The 20,963-nt window shown below is 43.2% G+C and overlaps 1 protein-coding gene across 2 annotated transcripts in view; it reads left to right on the top strand.

Moving 5' to 3' along the window:
- The window catches only part of CDS1 (CDP-diacylglycerol synthase 1), an 82,009-nt gene that overhangs the window by 47,935 nt on the left and 13,111 nt on the right, over window positions 1-20,963 (top strand). The window contains 4 exon segments of one of the 2 annotated variants that reach the window (NM_001044534.1): window positions 7,590-7,648; window positions 9,623-9,705; window positions 11,779-11,866; window positions 15,539-15,607. In NM_001044534.1, the coding sequence (NP_001037999.1) occupies window positions 7,590-7,648; window positions 9,623-9,705; window positions 11,779-11,866; window positions 15,539-15,607 (299 nt within the window). 2 annotated transcript variants of the gene reach the window in all.

Below are 20,963 nucleotides of genomic sequence, written 5' to 3'. Positions count from 1 at the left end.
GACCTTCTTACAGATAATAGAGTTGTAGCCTCTCTTACTTCTGATGTCTGCCCCTCTGTGGCTGAGGTCAGTATGGGGGCTTGGTGTAGGCTTCCTGATGGGAGGGGCTGATGCCTGCCCCCTGTTAGGTGGAGCTGATTCTAATTCCTCTGTTGGGTGGGGCTTAGTCTCTGGATGGGATTAGAGGCAGCTGTGTGCCTGGGGGCCTTTAGGCAGCCTGTTTACTGAGGGGCAGGGCTGTGATCCCACCTGGGCTGTTGTTTGCCCTGGGGCTCCTCAGCAGCTGACTAATGGGTGGGGCCAGATTTTCCCAAAATGGCCATCTCCAGAGAAAGGCATGCTGCTGAATATTCCTGAGAGTTTTGTCTTCAGTGTCCCTCCCTCCCAACAAGCCACAGTCACCCCTGTTTTCCCAGGATGTCCTCCAAGAACTGCAGTCAGGTTTGACCCAGATTCCTATGGAGACATTGCTTTGCCCTGGGACCCAGTGCACGTGAAAGTTGGTGTGCACCTTTTAAGAATGGGGTTTCCGTTTCCCCCGGTCCCATGGAGCTCCTGTGCACAAGCCCCTCTGGCCTTCAATGCCAGCTGCTCCAGGGGCTCTTTCTCCCCGTGCCAGATCCCCATACTTGGGAGTTTGATGTGGGGCTCAGAACTCTCACTCCTGTAGGTGAGTCTCTGTGAACCAGTTAGTTTCCAGTCTGTGGGGCTTCCCACCCAGGAGGTATGGGGTTGTTTATATCGCGACATCGCCCCTCCTACCTCTTGATGTGGCCTCCTCTTTGTCTTCTGGAGTAGGATATATATTTTAAGGTTTCCGGTCCATCTGGATGAAGAGTGCTCAGCCTTTAGTTGTGAATTTTGTTGATTTTAGGAGAGAAGTTGAGCTCCAGTCCTTCTATTCCGCCATCTTAAGCCCATCTCCCTCTCACTGACACTGAATTTTACTAAAATAAAATGTAGGTATTCCCAGGTCTAACTGCTCCCAAGGCCCATCAGATTAAATGACTTGTTTATTTTATTTTATTTTATTTTATTTTTTTTGTCTTTTGTCTTTTTTTGTTGTTGTTGTTGCTATTTCTTGGGCCGCTCCCGCGGCATATGGAGATTCCCAGGCTAGGAGTTGAATCGGAGCTGTAGCCGCCAGCCTACACCAGAGCCACAGCAACGCGGGATCCGAGCCGTGTCTGCAACCTACACCACAGCTCACGGCAACGCCGGATCGTTAACCCACTGAGCAAGGCAGGGACCGAACCCGCAACCTCATGGTTCCTAGTCGGATTCGTTAACCACTGCGCCACGACGGGAACTCCTAAATGACTTGTTTAATATCATCCTAGATGACTTACTGACTAGAACCCAGAAATAATCCTGACACTTAGATGATTTTTTTTTTAATTTTATTTTTTGTTTTTAGGACCACACCTGTGACACATAGAAGTTCCCAACGTTGGGGTTAAATAGGAGCTACAGCTGCCGGCCCACACCACAGCCTCAGCAACTTGGGATCAGAGCTGTGTCTTCGACCAACACCACAGCTCACGGCAACATCAGATCCTTAACCCACTGAGAGAGGCCAGGGATCGAACCTGCGTCCTCACAGATGCTAGTCAGATTCATTTCCACTGAGCCACAATGAGAACTCCCTGTTTTTTTGTATTAAGAACTGTTTGTGTTGAACTGGTTAATCACCAGTAAGAAATTTTAAAAACCTGATTATTTCTTTATGTTGTCTGTCTCTTCAACTTGATTTTGAGCTCCATGAATGGAATGACTGTCTTATCCATTTTTTGTATCTTGTGTCTGGTGCATCTTAGGGGCTCAATAAATATTCTTCAATCTTCATTTTTCTGAAATTCTCTCTACCCCATCTTTTGCACTTTACAGTGTCTCCCCCCACCCTTTACTACTTCTAACTCCTGTAAAAATCTCATTCATTTTGTTCTTTTTGAATACACCTCTCTGTAGTCTGTTGGGTAGCTGAATCTCCCTCACCACCTGGGGACTCCTTGCTCCTGGGCAGTAGTGTAGACGCATCTTTGCATGGACAGCACCGGGCAGAGTGCTGTGTATATAAAGAGTGGTCGTATGTGTAACTAAATACAATGATATGTTGGAGTTCCCATCGTGGCTCAGTAGTTAGCGAACCTGACTAGCATCCATGAGGATGAGGGTTCGATCCCTGGCCTCACTAATTGGGTTAAGGATCCAGCGTCGCCATGAGCTGTGGTGTAGGTCACAGACAAGGCTCAGATTCTTCGTTGCTATGGCTGTGGCGTAAGCCAGGGGCTACAGTTCTGATTGGATCCCTAGCCTGGGAACCTGCATATGCTGTGGGTACAGCCCTAAAAAGCAAAAAAAAAAAAAAAAAAAAAAAGTATATATACACACACACACACATATATGTATATAATCGTCAAGAACTGTTATGTTAGGAAGCTTTTTCAATGAATACTTTTATTTCCAATACTGTAACAAATCCTATGATTTTAATAGAAAATATACCCATGCAAATGTTCTTTGTTAATTGGGGGAAACGTAAAACTGTGGCTCCAAATGTACAAAGTTATCCTTGCTGTGGATGTATTGAAATATAGCATGTATGTACTTCTACACATGTAAACATAAAATACACACCTAGTTAGATGCTTATGAATGAAAAACAGATTTATGTGTTTCTTTTTTGGATTTTTTTTCCTTTGACAAGAATATTTAACCTTAGATATGCTAGGAGACTCTTTACACCCTCCTTCCCCAGATTCAGAGAACTGTTTCATCTTAATGTATCTCGGAGTCAGGTAGTTATATCCTCTGTCAGCGCCCCCTAAAAAGCTGCGTGTTACTGGTTGATTTAACAGTAAAATTGAGTCAGGTAAAAATGAGTTGCCAAGACGGTTCCGGATAAAATAATCCATAGGAAAATATTGAACACGTCTGCTGGTCATTTTTTTGAAGAAATGCTTAAGGGTGGCAGTATTATATAATTTGGAGAAAGAGAAAAATGGTGCCCGTTGGAGGTGGGTCGCAGCTCAGGTGCTGAGCATCCCGAGGCTGTGCGGGGAGGACCACAGAGGCCCGTCAGGACCGAAGGGAGAGTCCAGCGGCATCGGTCTTGTCTCTGCTTGGCTCTTGCCTCATCAGCCTCCAAACCAGGTCCCGGCTACAGTCACCTTTATCTGTGGACCAAAGGCATAAAACAGCATAGAAATGTTATTGTTCCTTGGGCCATAAAATTAATCTACCTGCTACTGAAGAAAAACTTAGAAGCAATGATTTTGAAAGAGGTCTTTTGTGCCACATTGGTACTCTAAATGCTGTGAATTCCATGTTTTAATCTCCCCACCCTGCTTCCTTTCCTTCTCAGGAAAGTGACTTATGCTGCTGCCTGCGCCTCTACTCAGGAAATGTTTCCACTGTTTCTTTTGCAGTTCAGCCAGTCAGAGTCTATAGGTGACAAATAGGAGGTGAGGTAGAATCAGGGAGCCTGTGTGCATTCCTTTTTTTTTTTTTTCTTTAAATCATCCTTTACGTTGACATTTCAAGTCAGTTATCAAAAAATAGTTGAAGGCAGGAGTTCCCATCATGGTGCAGCAGAAAGGAATCTGATTAGGAACCATGAGGTTGCAGGTTCAATCCCTGGCCTCTCTCACTGGGTTAAGGATCTGGCATTGCCGTGAGCTATGGTGTAGGTTGCAGAAGTGGCTCAGATCTGGTGTTGCTGTGGCTCTGGGAATCTCTGTATGCCGCAGGTGCAGCCCTAAAAAGACAAAAAAAAAAAAGAAAAATAGTTGCAGGCAGCTGATGTTTGATTTTTCGTTCTGGTCAGAGGAGTATCAGCCTTGCTTACTCTAGTGGGTAGAATTGCCTTGGTAAGTACAACTTCAACATACAAAGTCTAGTATTTATTGAATGTGGGATGGGTTAGTGCAAGGTCACTTTCTATCTCAGAGAACTCGCTCTCTAAAGATACTGCAGTACGGAATACATGGGTGGCTTATCTGAAATTAAACTTGGCTTTTGCATTTCCAAGTCTACTTTTGTAAAAAAAATATATATATATCTTTCGAACTTTACTGATACATTGAGCAAAAGGTACTTCATATTGCCTCCCATTATTTAGTGTAAAATTATTAAATTTCACTTAATTAGGTAGAATTTTTATTAAATAAAATTTTACTGTAATAATTTTGTAGGATATATACAAACACAGATGTACATCTTGAAATTATTGAGCTTTATATTTAACTGCAGTTATTATAAAATGGTTCTGAGGTATGTCAAATCACTTTTTTTAAAAAAAATTTTTGAGTTTATAGTTGATTTAGTGTTGTGCCAATTTCTGCTGTACCGCAAAGCGACCCAGTCATACATTTATATACCTTTCGTTTCTTATATTATCTTCAATCATGGTCTATCCCAAAGACTCAACAGAGTTCCTTGTGCTATACAGTAGGCCCTCATTGCTTATCCATTCAAAATGTAATAGTTTGCATCTATTAACTCCACACTCCCAGTCTATCCCATTCCCTCCCTCCTCCCCCTTGGCAACCACAAGTCTTTTCTCTTATGTCTGTGAGTCTGTTTCCTTTTTTGTAGATAGGTTTGTTTGTAGCATATTTTAGATTCCACGTATAAGTGATATTATATGGTATTTGTCTTTCTCTTTCTGACTCACTTCACTTAGTATGAGAATCTCTAGTTGCATCCATGCTGCAACAAATGGCATTATCTTGTCCTTTTTTTTTACTTTTTAGGGCCTCACCCACAGCACATGGAGGTTCCCAGGCTAGGGGTCTAATCAGAGCTACAGCTGCTGGCCTTCACCACAGCCACAGCAATGCCAGATCCAAGGCGTATCTGCAGCCTACACCACAGCTCATGGCAATGCCAGATCCTTTAACCCACTGAATGAGGCCAAGGATTGAACCTGCAACCTCATGGTTCCTAGTCAGATTCGTTTCCACTGTGCCACGACCAGAACTCCTGTCTTGTCCTCTTTATGGCTGAGTAGTATTCCATTGTGTTTATGTACCACATTTTGTAATTCATTCATCTGTCAATGGACATTTAAGTTGATTCCATCATCTTTGCTTTTGTGAACATACAGGTGGATTTTTTTTTTTTTTTTTTTTTTTGGTCTTTTTAGGGCTGCACCCATGGCCTGTGGAGGTTCCCAGGCTAGGGGCATAGGGGTCAATTTGAAGCTGTAGCTGATGGCCTATGCCACAACCACAGGCACACCAGTTCTTAGCTGTGTCAGCAAGCTGCACCACAGCTCATGGCAACACCAGATCCTTAACCCACTGAGTGAGGCCAGGGATCAAATCTGCATCTTCATGGATACTAGTCAGATTCGTTACAGCTGAGCTACAATGGGAACTTCAACATATATCTTATTCAATGAAAGTTTTGTCTGGATATATGCCCAAGAGTGGGATTGCTGGATCATATGGTAGTTCTATATTTGGCTTTTTAAGGAACCTCCATACTGTTTTCCATAGTGGTTATACCAATTGACATTCCCACCAACAGTGTAGGAGGGTTCCCTCCACACCCTCTCCAGTACTCATTATTTGTAGACTTATTAATGGTCATTCTGACCAGTATGAGGTGACACCTCATTGTAGCTTTGATTCGCATTTCTCTAATGATTAATGTTGGTGAGCATTTTTTCACATGCCTGCTGACCATCCGTGTCTTCTCTGGAGAAACCTCAATTTAAGTCTTCTGCCCATTTTTTGATTGGGTCATTTGTGTTTTTATTGCTGAGTTGTATGAGTTTATATATTTTTGAGATTAAGCCCTTGTCAATTGCATCCTTTGCAGCTGTTTTCTCCCATTCCATAGGTTGTCTCTTTGTTTTCTTTAAGGTTTCTCTTTGTTGCGCAAAAGCTTGTTGGTTTGTTAGATCTCATTTGTTTACTTTTGTCTTTATTCTCTGCCTTGGGAGACCGACTTAAGAAAACATTTGTGTGATTTATGTCAGCAAATGTTTTGCCTATGTTCTCTTCTAGGAGTTTTAAGGTGTCTTTTTTTTTTTTTTTTTTTTTTTTTTTTTAATGGCCACACCTGCAGCATATGGAGGGGTGGAATTGAAGCTACAGCTGCCAGCCTACACCACAGCTGCAGCAACATGAGATCGAGCCATGTCTGCTACCTACACCACAGTTCATGGCAACTCTGGATCCTTAATGCACTGAGCAAGGCCTCATGGATACTAGTCGGGTTCTTAACCCGCTGAACCACAACAGGAACTCCATGCCTTATGTTTAAGTCTTTAAGCCATTGTGAGTTTATTTTGGCGTGTGGTGTGAGGGTGTGTTCTAGTTCCATTGATTTCCATGCAGCTGTCCAGTTTTTCCCCCACCACTTGCTGAAGAGACTGTCTTTTTCCTATTTTATACTCTTGCCTCCTTTGTTGAAGATTAATTGATTGTAGGTATTTGGGCTTATTTCTGGGCTCTCCGTTTATTCCATTGATCTGTACGTCTGTTTTTTTTTTTTTTTTTTTTTTTTTTACCACACTGTCTTGATTACTGTAGCTTTGTAATATTGTTTGAAGTCTGGGAGAGTTATGCCTCCTGCTTGTATTTTTTCCCTCAGGATTACTTTGGCAATTCTGGGTCTTTTATGGTTCCACATACATTTTTGGATTATGTTCTAGTTCTGGGTTACTTGGTAGGGACAGCATTAAATCTGTAGATTGCTTTGGGTAGTATGGCCATTTCAAATGATAGCAATTCTTTCAATCCAGGAGCATAGGGTATCTTTCCATTCTTTGAGTCCTCTTTACATTCCTTGAGTAACATTTTATAGTTCTCAGCATATAAGTCTTTCACTTCCTTGGTCAGACTTATTCCTAGGTATTTAATTTTGTGTGTATGCAGTTTTAAAAGGTGTTTTTTAAATACGCCTTTTCTAAGTCAATCCCTCTTTACCTGAGTCTTGCGATAAATGGTTTATGGAATCACATGATTCTTAAGGGTCAATAGGATATAAAGGTTTCAGTTCTTTAAGGTTTAACTTCTAGCACTGTGAGCCTCAGTAAATTAATAAAGCCCTTTGTGTATTTTTCTTCATCTGTAATAGATAATAACAGGTACTCACATCATAGGAATGTTGGGAGGAGTAGCTTAGTACATATAAAATGCTTACATGAGAGCTTGAAGTACAGGGTTCAATAGATGTTAGCTTCCATAATAATTATTAATTTTGTGTTATGTAGACATTGAAACATTCTATACATAATTTGACGGTTGATACAGTAAATAAAGTTTAGTGAACCGAAATTCAAGATCTGTTTTTCCATGTCCAGACATTAGCAGGGGACTAATTCACTTAAATAATGCAGGAGATGTTTATTGAATTTATGCCATGGAATATATTAGGTATTTTGGAGAATGCAGGAACGCTTCCCTCGAGAAGCTTTTAACCTAAAATGCTTAATATAGGAGTAGGAGAGATGGAATATGAGTGACTGGCTAACGTATGGCTAGATGTAGTACAGAAGTTTGGCTTATATGAGCTCAGTGAATCATAAACTTGGTAGCAAATTATATAACAAACATGTGCGTTTTGTTCTTGAACAGGTTTCTGCATGTTTGTGCTAAGCCTTGTGAAGAAACATTATCGCCTGCAGTTTTATATGGTATGTATTAACCATTATTCTGTAGTCACTATATGTCATAAAAACCCTCACCTTTTTTTTTCCCTGTAGTGTGAGAAGATATAACCAAATTTACTAGTTGCCCAAATGTGAGGAATATTTGAATTTAATTGTATACAGAAGGTTGAAGTTGAAACGTTTTTTGAAGATTTAAACATTTTAATGGATTCCAAAGTTTCCTAAAAACTTTCTCTTTGAATATTCAAAGGCTATAAAATTAAAACCAAGTGTTTGGGTTTCCTAAATCTGGAGAAATTTGAAGTGTTTCCATAGTCTCCTGATAGTAAGTCTCAGAAATATCGACCGTATTTTCCTCTGGGAAGTAGCTATGTTTACTTGCTCTTAGCCTGGGCGTAAGGGGAACAGAGGTTATATTTTCTTGGTCGCTATGGTGAGTCATACAGTCGCCTGATTCTTTTTAGCCAGAGGTATTTAATGTGTCATTGAACAGAGTTCAGGGTTTGATGAAGTTTATCACTGCGGATGATAAATTTTTCTTATTTCTTTGAAAGGTACTAAGTGTAAGACTGTAAAGTGTAAAATGTAGCATTTAGATCTGTGGATTCATTGTAATGCTGCTTTTGGGTTTGGGACCTACTTCCTGTTCATCACGCTTTGCTTTTCCCCATTAAAGCATCCTGCTAAGCACCCGTGCTGGGAAATTGTCGTATTCTTATATTTCTAAGTTTGGGGGATTTTGAGAGGAAGGAATAAAAATTTGCTCAGTGGAAATCTCGAAACCATCAAGATGAATTAGAAATAATAGCATCTTGCTATGAAAAAAAACTTTTATTTGATTTATTTATTTATTTTGTCTTTTTAGAGCCGCACCTGCAGCTTATGGAAGTTCCCAGCCTAGGGGTCAAATCAGAGCAGTAGCCACTGGCCTATACCACAGCCATAGCATTGTGGGATCTGAGCCTCATCTGCAGCCTATACCACAGCTCATGCTAACGCTGGTTCCTTGAACCCACTTGGCAAGGCCAGGGATTGAACCCACATCCTCATGGATGCTAGTTGGGTTCTTTACCGCTGAGCCACAACAGGAACTCCTGCTATGAAAATGTGAATGGTATCTGTTGGAAAAAAATCATTTGTACCTTTCAAAGCAACCAGGGTATGAAAGAATGGGATCCTTTCCAGCAGATGAAAATAAAACAAAACAACCAGTATCAAAGATTGTTTGCTGAAGTGGAAAACAGGTTTATTATGAATAAGTCAAACCCTAAGAATTTTGAAAAGTCATTTTATAACTTCCAATAAAAATTATGAGACTAGTGAATAGAAACATTAGCTTTTTTGGTTCACATTCTACTCATACTAATGATGCTGAAAGTCACCAAAGCGGCATCTCTCAGGCCGGATGGAATTGAGGGGCAAGGGGCCTCTGAAAATTTGAAATTGAATACTGTCATTGAACAGAGCTCTGAAGATCACCTTCCAGGGATGAAAAGATTGAGTTTAAGGGCAGTTGATCCCTGCTGGTTTGAATCATTTGAAGTTAGAAAGAACTTTTTATGGTAAAATGTTCCCATGCGGAACTCAGAGAAGAATGGTTTTGAGCATTTCTGATAGCTAGAGAATGCAGCCAGAGTAAAATTTTAGTTCCCATCTAAATGTCATAGCAACACCGTAAACCTCTCATTATCATTTTAATCTCATGATTCACAATTACTTATTTTTTAGTATGTCTTTTTAAATTTAGTAGTGAATCTCAGTAATATTAGCATTCCATTTGTGTATAAATTAAGACTACTTTGTTAAATGTTTTCATGGTTTTAAAGCTTCAGCAGGTACCAAAATGATCATAATTTACTAACAGCATTTATTGTGTATGACCTTATGAAATTTGACGGATAATCAGCCTAGAAATTTGTGTTTCAAAATGGCTCTTGCTTCCTGGGCTTCGCTGATGGGTTGTGTTCACTAATTGTTATATTGTTGGGCTATTAACAGTTCGCATGGACTCATGTCACTTTACTGATAACAGTTACCCAGTCCCATCTTGTCATCCAAAATCTGTTTGAAGGCATGATATGGTAAGCCGACAGTATTATGCAGCTTTATCCCTATGTCATAGCGCTCTTAAAGCTCTTTTTCATTGGACACTGTCTTACAGATTTCTACTAAAATGTTGTATGTATTGTTGCTCTAGTCCATTAAAATAGCTTAACTGAGTTTCACTTGTTTACCACCTGACAATTGAAGATACTTTGTTATTATTCAGGTTTCAAATGAAATGTATAAAGTTCTCATAAAAGCTCCAGACAATTATGTTTTCAGGTGTTACTACACCTTAATAGGACTTTTTTACAAAGAATTGATTTTAAAAAGTCCGCATATTTACAAGGAAGGCAAAAAGAAGGGGAAAGTTTGCTTGTCAGCAAGCAATGTTCTGGAAATGCATTTTCTCTAAGTGAAAGTTGGCTAAGTTCTCCTCTGCCTTTATATAGCAGTAGGTGTCCAGATTTTGGATATTTGGAGTTACTTGGTGTGTAAGCAGAGGGTTACAGATTCGGAAAGCATTTTTACTCGTTAAAAATCATCTTAAGTTACAAAAATTATTATTAGTTAGAAATAATAGTGGAGGAAAACAGAAGATGTTAAGAAATCTGACCATACTTTTCCCACCTTCTTTTAAAACTTATTAAAAAATCTTTCTCAATTGATGGTTTTAGTCAAGATAAAGTTATTCCCTTGACAGGTTTCTGGTTTTTTAACCAAGATACATAGGTGTGAGGAATTCCCATTGCGGCTTAGCAGGTTGAGAACCCAAAATACTACCTGTGAGAAAGTGGGTTCGATCCCTGGCCCCACTCAAGTGGGTTAAGGATCTGGCGTTGCCGCAAGCTGTGGTGTAGGTCACAGCTGCGGCTTGGATCTGGCATTGCTGTGACTGTGGTATAGGTGGCAGATGCAGCTTGGATCCTATATTGCTGTGGTTGTGGTGCAGGCCGGCAGCTGCACTTCCAATTCAACCCCCAGCCTGGAAACTTCCATACGCCACAGGCGTGGGCCTAAAAAAAAATAATAAATTAATTAAAAATTAAAAATAAAAAGTTGTGTGTGTGTAAACAGTTGGAATCATTTTAAGATTGTCTTCCATGTACGCACTTACTTGCTGGAGACAGTTACTGAAACGAATAGGTTCTGTATAGTTAGTAGGGTTCAATGCAACTACAGCCTAAGATGGAATTAAAATTGATAATTTTCCCTGAAAGAATTTGTACTAAGGGCTTGGTATAGCTTTATCAGATTACACTCTGTTTAAACAAATGATTCATTTCCATTTGGAGGGGCTGCTTTGAAAGAATTCTTGATCCTATCGTAACTTGTTCCCATTGACTCAAAAAAAATGCAGTGTGAGAGTCATGAGTTAAGTTTTATTGAGGGCCAAGTGAGGCCCGCAGCCCGGAGGACAGCCTCGCAGAAGCTCTGAGGAATTGCTCCAAAGAGGCTGGGGCAAGGGGGTTGCCGGAGGTCAGCATACAGACCACTCGTGGTGCAGCCAGGCTGCTTGCTAGTCCCGAGGAGCAGCTGTCTGCACTGATGACTTTAGTGCTTTTCTAGATGTGAGAAGATGCAAGAGACTGGTTCATAAAATCTTGTCCTGAAAAATATCTCTCTGAAGACCTGTTGCACCAGTTTTTCCCAGAGCACAAAATGCCTCCTTCCTAATCTCCACCCAGAACTCCTTTCAGGCTGGGTTGAAGGTTAGCCACTGCAGTGGCTAGGGACCTAATCCTTGTAGAGGCAGGTGGCGAGGGACCATTTTTAGTTGGCATTCCTGATCAAATTGAAATTTTAAAGTCTAGAGCCATAGAAATTGATTGACATTAAAATGAAGTTGATTATTTAGTATTTTTGTTCACGATATTCGTCTAGTGTGCCTATAGCTTTTGCCCTGCTGAATTGCTAAATGGGCAGATTTAGTTGATATTTCCTTTTTGTGTTGATGTTTCAGCATATGCGTTGTGTGACTGGGCTGAGTGTAGGCCAAAGGGTTACTGCCCTGGTCTGTTATGAGTCATAACCTGTATAAATATTTGCCACTTAATCATGTGGACTTTTTTTCTGCTCCCTTTTTCTTTTTTTTTTTTTTCTTTTTTAAGGTTCCTTGTTCCCATATCAAGTGTTATCTGCAATGACATAACTGCTTACCTTTTCGGATTTTTTTTTGGGAGAACGCCACTAATTAAGGTAACGGAGAAGGATCACAAGCCACCCCCCACCATCTGAAAGATGAGCCCCTGGAGAAAGTCCCCAACACTTAGGTGCCCTTGCACGTTTTTAATTTCCCGGGTGCTGCGATTTTCCTTAGCTGCCCTGAGCAGCCACAGTGCAGGGGGCAGGGGGCCGCATTTCCCAGTGATTCGGTCCGGGTTCTTCATCAGATATTCCCTTGGCCCCTCAGTCAGTCATCTTCTCCAACGAAGGCTCAGGTCATCTTTCTGCTGGTTTCGCGTTCCCTTGACTGCTGTGCTGGTCTTTGCTCCTCTCCCCCCAAAAAGGCCTGTCTTTGACTCTGCTTCCCTCCTTTATCAGCGCGCTCGCAAGTATCCCTTTTGCCCTGTTCACATGCTGTTATAAGACCTTGACACCCAAATTCCTGTAAAGCCAGTAAGACCCCGATGAGGTGATGATGAAAGGTGAAGATAAGGGCCAGGACGATGCATCCGAGACCACGTTTCACCTTAGATTTGGTTCTGTTTACGGTCAGCGGAGGCAAAGAAGGAAATGAAGAAAGTGACACAGCTCTCATCTTGGGAAAGAGAGAAACCAGTTCCTCATGGGAAAACAGACCTTTTTCAGAGTTCCCTTGTGGCGGGGTGTGTTAAGGATCTGATGTTGTCCCTGCAGTGGCTCGGGTTGCTGCTGTGGTACACATTTGATCCCTGGCCTGGAAATTTCCACATGCCATCGGCACAGCCAAAAGAAGGAAAAAAGAAAAACAAAAACAAAAAACAGGAGTTCTCATTCTGGCTCAGTGGAAACGAATCTGACCAAGAACCATGAGGTTGCAGGTTCGATCCCTGGCCTTGCTCAGTGGGTTAAGGATCCGGCATTGCCGTGAGCTATGGTGTAGGTCGCAGACATGCCTTGGATCCTGAGTTCCTATGGCTGTGGTGTAGGCCGGCAGCTACAGCTCCGATTCGACCCCTAGCCTGGGAACCTCCATATGCCACAGGTGCGGCTCTGAAAACCAAAAAAAAAGAAAAAAAACAGACCTTTGTCTAGAACTGATTTCTTTAAAAAAAAAGAGAGAGAGAAAGCAATAGCTTTTCATGTTGGGGCTTTATAAAGGATTCACTCACTTCATACCCTGGGCAAAGGGTTTTATAACACTTGCATAAATATATTAATTGGCTAGGAGTTCCCATCAGGTCGCAGCAGAAATGAGTCTGATTAGAAACCATGAGGTCTCGGGTTCAACCCCTGGCCTTGCTCAGTGGGCGTTGCCGTGGGCTGTGGTGTAGGTCGCAGACGCGGCTCGGATCCCACGTTGCAGTGGCTGTGGTGTAGGCTGGCAGCTACAGCTCCGATTGGACCCCCAGCCTGGGAACCTCCATGCCACGGGTGAGGCCCTACAAAGCAAAAACATTAAAAAAAAATTAAATATATTAATTGGCTCTTTTGATGTTCTTATAAGGCATTTTTGGAGGGACCGAGATAGTTGTTCAGATGGAGACGTGTTTGTTGAGAGCAGTGTAAGGGCGGGTGACCACTCCCCAGAGACGGGCGGGGCCGGCCTCTCCTTCAAAAACACCTTCCTTAAATTCCTCCCCAGTGAGGAGTCGGCACACAGCGTCAGGCTGAGCTGAAGGGACACTGGCCTGGAAAATATATATATTTTTAAGTTTCGAGGGCTGCTTCAGCACCAGAGCAGGTGATGAAGTAGTCATGGCCTCTCTCTCGGCTGAGATGATGTTGGCCTAGGAAGTCCTCAGATGCCGTAGAGGAATCTCACTGTCCAGTTTTGAATATCCATTTCTAATGAATGAGCAGGCTGGATGAGTTGTGTAAGGTACCCGGATGTAATCAAGCAACTTAACCCCCCAAATCATATGGGTCAATTTCATAAGCTATATTTATGTATTCATTAAAAACATTTTTTTTAATCTTTTGTCTTTTTAGGGCTGCACCTGTGGCATGTGGAGGTTCCCAGGCTGGGGGTCAAATCTGAGCTACAGCTGCCAGCCTACGCCACAGCCACAGCAACGCCAGATCCGAGCCGAATCTGCGACCTACGCTACAGCTCACAGCAATGCCAGATCCCTAGCCAGATCAAGGCCAGGGATTGAACCCGAAACCTCATGGTTCCTAGTCGGATTTGTTTCTGCTGTGCTATGATGGGAACTCCTCATAAGCTATCTTTAATCAGCAGGCGCTTTTGTTATGAGCCACACAGGAAGTCCTATCAGCAGGCATTTTTTTTTTTTTTGTCTTTTTGCCTTTTTGCAATGCCGAATCCTTAATCCATTGAGCAAGGCCAGCGGTCAGATTCGTTAACCACTGCGCCACAACAGGCATTTTTGATTTGCAGGAACGCCTACTTCATTACAATAGTACGGAATTATCCCATCAGTCCCTCCTCTAAGGGAATTATCCCATCAGTCCCTCCTCTAAGGACGGGAACTCCTGTAGTTGAGCTTATCTCTTGTTTCTATCTGCAGAAACTCCCCTCTGATATTTATTTGGCTTGTGTCCCCACTGATCCACTGACGGGATTATCCCAGAGGCTATCACAGTGATCTGATCACAAAAGGCCCCTACTGAGTCCTTATCTTACAGAGCATCTCGGGCGGGCGTTTGCCCCAGCCACTCCTTTTTTTTTTTTTTTTTTTTTGTCTTTTTGCCATTTCCTGAGCCACTCCCCCGGCACATGGAGGTTCCCAGGTTAGGGGTCGAATCAGAGCTGTAGCCAGGGCCTAAGCCACAGCCACAGCAACTCGGGATCTGAGCCGCATCTGCGACCTACACCACAGCTCACAGCAACGCCGGATCCTTAACCCACTGAGCAATGTCAGGGATTGAACCTCCAACCTCATGGTTCCAGGTTGGATTCGTTAACCACTGAGCCCTGATGGGAACTCCAGCACCAGCCACTCCTAAAGCTTTTCCTCCTGCCCCTATTTACACCAAGTTCTAGACTTGCCTCCAGATTTTTCTCCCCCGCCCCCCCCCCCCCCCCCGCCGTGCTCCATGGACAAATAAACAATAGTTGGACTCTGAGACAGACAGTATCTATTCTGAGAAGCACAGTGTGTTTCTTTCTTCATGGAGACAAACATGTATTGTGGTCAGAGGGAGTGCATGCTTGTGGGGCAAATATTGTACTTGGGGCTGTGGTGCGTTTTGCCATTTCAGCAAGTGGCCTGTTGCAAGCATGGCGCTTGGGAATACACGAAAAATCAGGCATGCTGCAGCGTCTGTGCTTCGTTATTTCATGCACCCTGGTTTTGCTCACTAGCAGGTCAGCACAGACCATGTATGCTTAGGATGCACACACCTCATCCTGTTTCAAGAACTACACCGTTTGGGGGGGTTATATCAGCATGAACATCGTGGGACATAGAGCATTTCAGCATAGAGTTTATAGTCCTTTGAATGAAAAAGCAAATAAATTGGGCTATTTACAGAAACAAACAGTGTGTCACATGTATGAGGGCCTAATATATGTTAGACTCTGCTAGAGAGATTCATTCAAATAAATCAGGACCAGGAAGGAAGAAGAGGGCAAAACCCTTCCAACAGGAGAGCAGTAAGGAGAGACGTACAGGGTATTGTGGGAATTCGCTGAATAGAATTTGCATGTGTATGTGTATATTGTGATTGCAGTAATGCATTCTAATTTTATTTGGCCTTTTTCAGTTGTCTCCTAAGAAGACTTGGGAAGGATTCATTGGCGGTTTCTTTTCCACAGTTGTGTTTGGATTCATTGTGAGTTTTACTGGGATTTTCATTTTATTTATATTTTGAAAAATTGAAGCAAGTTTATTAGATAATTCTAATCCTCAAAGAATTAAAACACAAAATGGTACTAACATAGTAAATGAAACCCACTAAGCAGAATCCACAGGCACCCTGAGATACGGTGACTCTGGAACCAGGCCACCACCATAGCGTGTGTGCTGTGATAAAGCACATCACGCGAATGTTTAGGTTTCCTGGTGTGTATGAAAGTTGTTTACATTATACTGTGGTCTATTAAACATGTAATAGCACTGTGTCAAAAAAGACCATGTACATACCCAAATTTAAAAATACTTTATGGGAGTTCTCTGGTGGCCTAGCAGGTTAAGGATCCAGCACTTGTCACTGCTGTGGCATGGGTTCGATCCCTGGCCTGGGAACTTCCGCATGCAATGGATGCAGTCAAGAAGTAAAAAATAAATAGATGTTTGTGGCGTTCCCGTCATGGCACAACAGACACGAATCCAACTAGGAACCATGAGGTTGTGGGTTCGATCCCTGGCCTCACTCAGTGGGTTAAGGATCTGGTGTTGTCGTGAGCTGTGGTGTAGGTCGCAGATATGGCTTGGATCCCATGTGGCTGTGGCTGTGGTGTAGGCCGGCAGCTACAGCTCCGATTCAACCCTTAGCCTGGGAACCTCCATATGCCATGGGTGCAGCCCTGAAAAACAAGTAAATATTTTTAAAATAAAAAAAAGAATTAAAATATTTTATGACCAAAAAAATGCTAACAGCCTTTGAGCCTTCAGTGCATCATGATCATTTTGTTGGTGAAGGGTCTTGCCTCAGTATTGATGCTGCTGGAGTTCCCACTGTGGCTCAGTGGTTAACGAAGCTGCCTGGCATCCATGAGGATGCGGGTTCAATCCCTGGCCTCACTCAGTGGATTAAGGATCTGGCATTGCCATGAGCTGTGGTGTAGGTCGAAGACACATCTTGGATCCCGTGTGGCTGTGGCTGTGGCCTATGCCACAACCCCTAGCCTGGGAACCTCCTTATGTCACAGGTACAGTCCTAAAAGACAAAAAAAAAAAAAAAAAAGTATTGATGCTGCTGACTGATCAAGGTGGCAGTTACTGAAACTTGGGGGAGCTGAAGAAAATTCTTAAAGTAAGACAGCAATGAAGTCGGCCACACTGACTCTTCCTTTCACAAGTGATTTCTCTGTAGCAATACTTTCTAAAAATTATAATTGAATTACAACATTGTGCAAATTTCTGCTCTACAGCAAAGTGACCCATTTACATATATATGTATAACATGCGCGCGCGCACACACACACACACACACACACACACACATACACATACACATGTTCCTTTTCTTCTACTATCTTCCTTCATGGTCTGTCCCAAGTGCCTGGGGAGAGTTCCCTGTGCTACAGAGCAGGACCTCATGGCTTACCCATTCTAAGTGCAATGGTTCGCATCCACTTACCCCAAACTCCCAGGGCATCCCACTCCTCCCACCCCCTCGGCAACGCAAGTCTGTTCTCTGTCTGTTTCTGTTTTGTAGATGGGTTCATTTGTGCCATATTTTAGGTGTCACATACAAGTGTGGCTGTACTTTTTGATGACATTTTACCTTTGGTAGAACTTTCAAATGGTCCTGATCTCAGACCTTGTCATTGCTTATTGACAAAGTTTATGTGATGTGCTAAATCCGTTGCTGTCATTCCAGCAGTCTTCACACCGTCTTCACCAGAGTAGAGTTTATCTCAAGAAACCACTTTCTTCGCTCATCCTTAGGAAGCAGTTCCTCATCTGTGAAAGTTGGACCATCAGACGGTGGAAATGTGCTCCCACCCTCAGGCTCCACTTCTGATTCGAGCTCTCTCGCTATTCCCACCACATCTGTAGCTACTTCCTCCACTGAAGTCTTGAACCCCTGAGAGGCATCCATGAGGGTCGGATCAGGTGCTTCCAGATTCCTGTTAATGTTGAAATTTTGACCTCTGCCCATGTATCATGACAGTTCTTTATGGCATCTAGAATGGGGAATCCTTTCCAGACGTTTTTCAATTGGCTTTGTCCAGATCCATCAAAAGGATCACTGTCTATGGGAGTTCCTGTCATGGCGCAGCGGAAGTGAATCTAATCAGGAACCATGAGGTTGAGGGTTCGATCCCTGGCCTCTCTCAGTGGGTTAAGGATCTGGCGTTGCCATGAGCTGTAGTGTAAGTTACAGACGTGGCTCGGATCTGGTGTTGCTGTGGCTGTGGTGTAGGCCGGCAGCTATAGTTCTGATTTGACCCCTAGCCTAGGAACCTCCATGTGCCATGGGTGGAACCCACAAAAGCATAAAAAAAAAAGAAAAAAAAGACTCATTCTCTTTGGCAGCTAGAGCCTTAGGAAATGGATTTCTTAATAAGACCGAAAAGTAGAAATGACTCCTACAGACGTGGGCTACAGATTGGATGTTGTGTTAGCTAAAGTCGTGGAAGCAGCATTAATCTCCTTTCTGCCTCTCTCAGTGCTCTTGTGTGACCAGGTGCCATTGTCAGTGAGCAGTAATATTTTGAAAGGAATGTTTTTGAGCAGTAGGTCTTATCAGTGGGCTTAATATTGAGCAAACCTTGTACGCAGACGTGCTGTCCTCCAGGCTTTGTTATCCCGTTTCTAGAGCCCAGGCAGAGCAGATTTAGCATCATTTCTAGAGGCCCTACAATTTTCACACGAGCCCCTGAGAGGAGAGTCAGCCTGTCCTTTGAAGCTTTAAAGCCAGGAGCCGCCTCCTCCCCAGCTCTGAACAGTGTTCCATCCACACTGCAAGTCTGTTGTTTCGTGTGGCCACCTTCATCGGTGACCTTAGCCAGAGCTTCTGGAGAACTGGCCGCGGCGCCCACCTCAGGCCTTCACCTTGGAGTTTCGTGTTGTGGCGCCGGCTTCTTCCTTTAAGCCTCACGAACCCACCTTTCTCAGCCTTCATAGAATTGAAGAGAGTTAGGGCCTTGCTCTGGATCAGGCTTTGTTTTACAGGAGAATCGGGGCTGGTTCGATCTTCTGTGTGGACCGCTAAGCCCTTCTCCGAGTCAGCAGTCAGAGTGTTGGGCTTTCTTGTTCTCCGCGTGTGCCCCGAGGGGCACACTTTTTAAATTGCCGTCAAGAGCTTTTCCTTTGCACGCCCGCCTTGGCTTCGCAGGTGCAAGAGGCCTGGCTCTGGCCCGTCTCAGCTTTCAGCACACCTCGCTCACTAAGCTGAATCACGTCTACCTTCTGATTTAACATGAGAGCCACTTAGAGGCCACTGCAGAATTCCTAACTGGCCCAATGTCCGTTTTGTGTCTCAGGGAAGAGGGAGGCCTGCGGAGGCGGGAGGGACGGGGTGCAGTCAGAACACACACGAGACGTAGGCATCAAGCTTGCCGTCTCACCTGGGCGTGGTTCGTGGTTCCCAAACAATTGCAGTGGTAGCATCAAAGCTCTCTGAGCATAGGTCACCGCAGCAAATAGAACGGTAATAATGAAAAAGACATTTGAGATATTGGGAGCATTACCAAAATGTGACACTGACACAACGTTATCCTGCTGTTGGGAAAATGGCACTAATTTTTTTGTTGTTGTTTTTTTAGGGCCAAGGCATATGGAGTTTCCCAGGCTAGGGGCCCAATCAGAGCTGTAGTCACCAGTCTACGCCAGAGCCACAGCAATGCAGGATCTGAGCCGCATCTGCGACCTACACCACAGCTCACAGCAATGCCGGATCCTTAACCCACTGAGCGAGGCCAGGGATCGAACCTCGTGGATGCTAGTCAGGTTCATTAACTGCTGAGCCACAACAGGAACTCTAAAATGGCACTAATAGACTTGCTTGAGGCAGGGTTGCCACAGACTTTCAATTTGTTAAAAAAAAAAAAAAGGATGTCTATGAAGCACAATCAAGCAAGTGCAGTAAGTCGAGGTCTTCCTGTGATCCGTGCCCAGTACGCTCATCCTGGCGTCCTTAGAGTCACCCGGGAGCTTATACATCATCTATGTCCCTGCGTCCACAGCCTTTAATTCCTGCAGCTAATTTTTGTGTGTGTGTGTCTTTTTGTCTTTTTGCCCTTTCAGGGCTGCACCCACAACATATGGAGGTTCCCAGGCCAGGGGTCGAATCGGAGCCGTAGCTGCCGGCCTACACCACAGCCACAGCAACGCCAGGTCTGAGCCGTGTCTGCGACCTACACCACAGCTCACAGCAAGGCTGGATCCTTAACCCACTAAGCAAGGCCAGGGATCGAACCCACAACCTCAGGGTTCCTAATCGGATTCGTTAAACACTGACCCACACACAATGGGAACTCCATCCCACAGCTAATTCTACTGTACAGCTAGGCTTGAGACCCGCTGCCACGTGGTCCTGTTTTGGTAGTTTCTAACAGCTGTCTGCTTTGCGGGGGACACAGGTGCTGGGACAGGTGGTGGCTTTGTGTAGAAGCAGAGCATGCCAGTGATGTTGAGCCATTCTGCCCTGTTAACACAACGCCAGCTCCTTGGCTTAGCAAGTGTTCACTACTGTGAACCCAACTTGCAGAAAAAGCTTGTTAAAAATAATGAATGTCTACTTTTAGGTGTGAATACTGGATATTGTGAATGTTTTAAAAATTAGTGTGCAGTTATGGAACTTAGGTTTTTATTCAGAGGTATCTTATGAGATTCCAAACAGGTACTGGATGTAAGATAAATATGCCTCAAAAATTACTGTCGGGAAGTTTAATTGTTTAAGAGCCTAGTCCCTGACAGCTCTCCGAATCTATTCTGGAGCCAGATACACAGTAACTAATGAAAACATGGAGGTTTGAGAGGGAGCAAGTATACAAACACGTGAAAGTGAGCCAGGCTCCTGGATGGGAAGAGCCACCATAATTCCTCTGTTTATCAGTTTAGCTCATTCTCCATGAAAATTCTAATAGAATTTTAAAAATTATTCTGGTGTTTCATTGGTAGAATGCTGATGAGGTAATAGTTGATAGAATAATGAAAAGGGATCTGGTCCAGTCTGATGTTTATACATTTCGGAGCATGGATGATTAAAATATTATTAAGTTAAATAATTCTACAAGAGTCTGGTATTATTAAAGACTAATTTAGAAATATTATAGAACAACCTTGTCATTGGAAGAAAATAAAGAGCTATCCTATAAGGATGTAGTACATCACGAAATAACGAGGGAAATTATATTTTTTAAAAATAAGTGATTTTGGAGTTCCCGTCGCGGCACAGCAGAAATGAATCCAATTAGGAACCATGAGGTTGCAAGTTTGATCCCTGGCCTTGCTCAGTGGGTTAAGGGTCCGGTGTTGCCCTGAGCTGTGGTGTAGGTCACAGACATGGCTCAGAT

The sequence above is a fragment of the Sus scrofa genome, chromosome 8 (assembly GCF_000003025.6).
Source record: "Sus scrofa isolate TJ Tabasco breed Duroc chromosome 8, Sscrofa11.1, whole genome shotgun sequence".
Classification (NCBI taxonomy): Eukaryota; Metazoa; Chordata; class Mammalia; order Artiodactyla; family Suidae; genus Sus; species Sus scrofa.
Note: the sequence above shows the minus strand (reverse complement) of the source record. Positions and strands in the feature narration are given on the sequence as shown.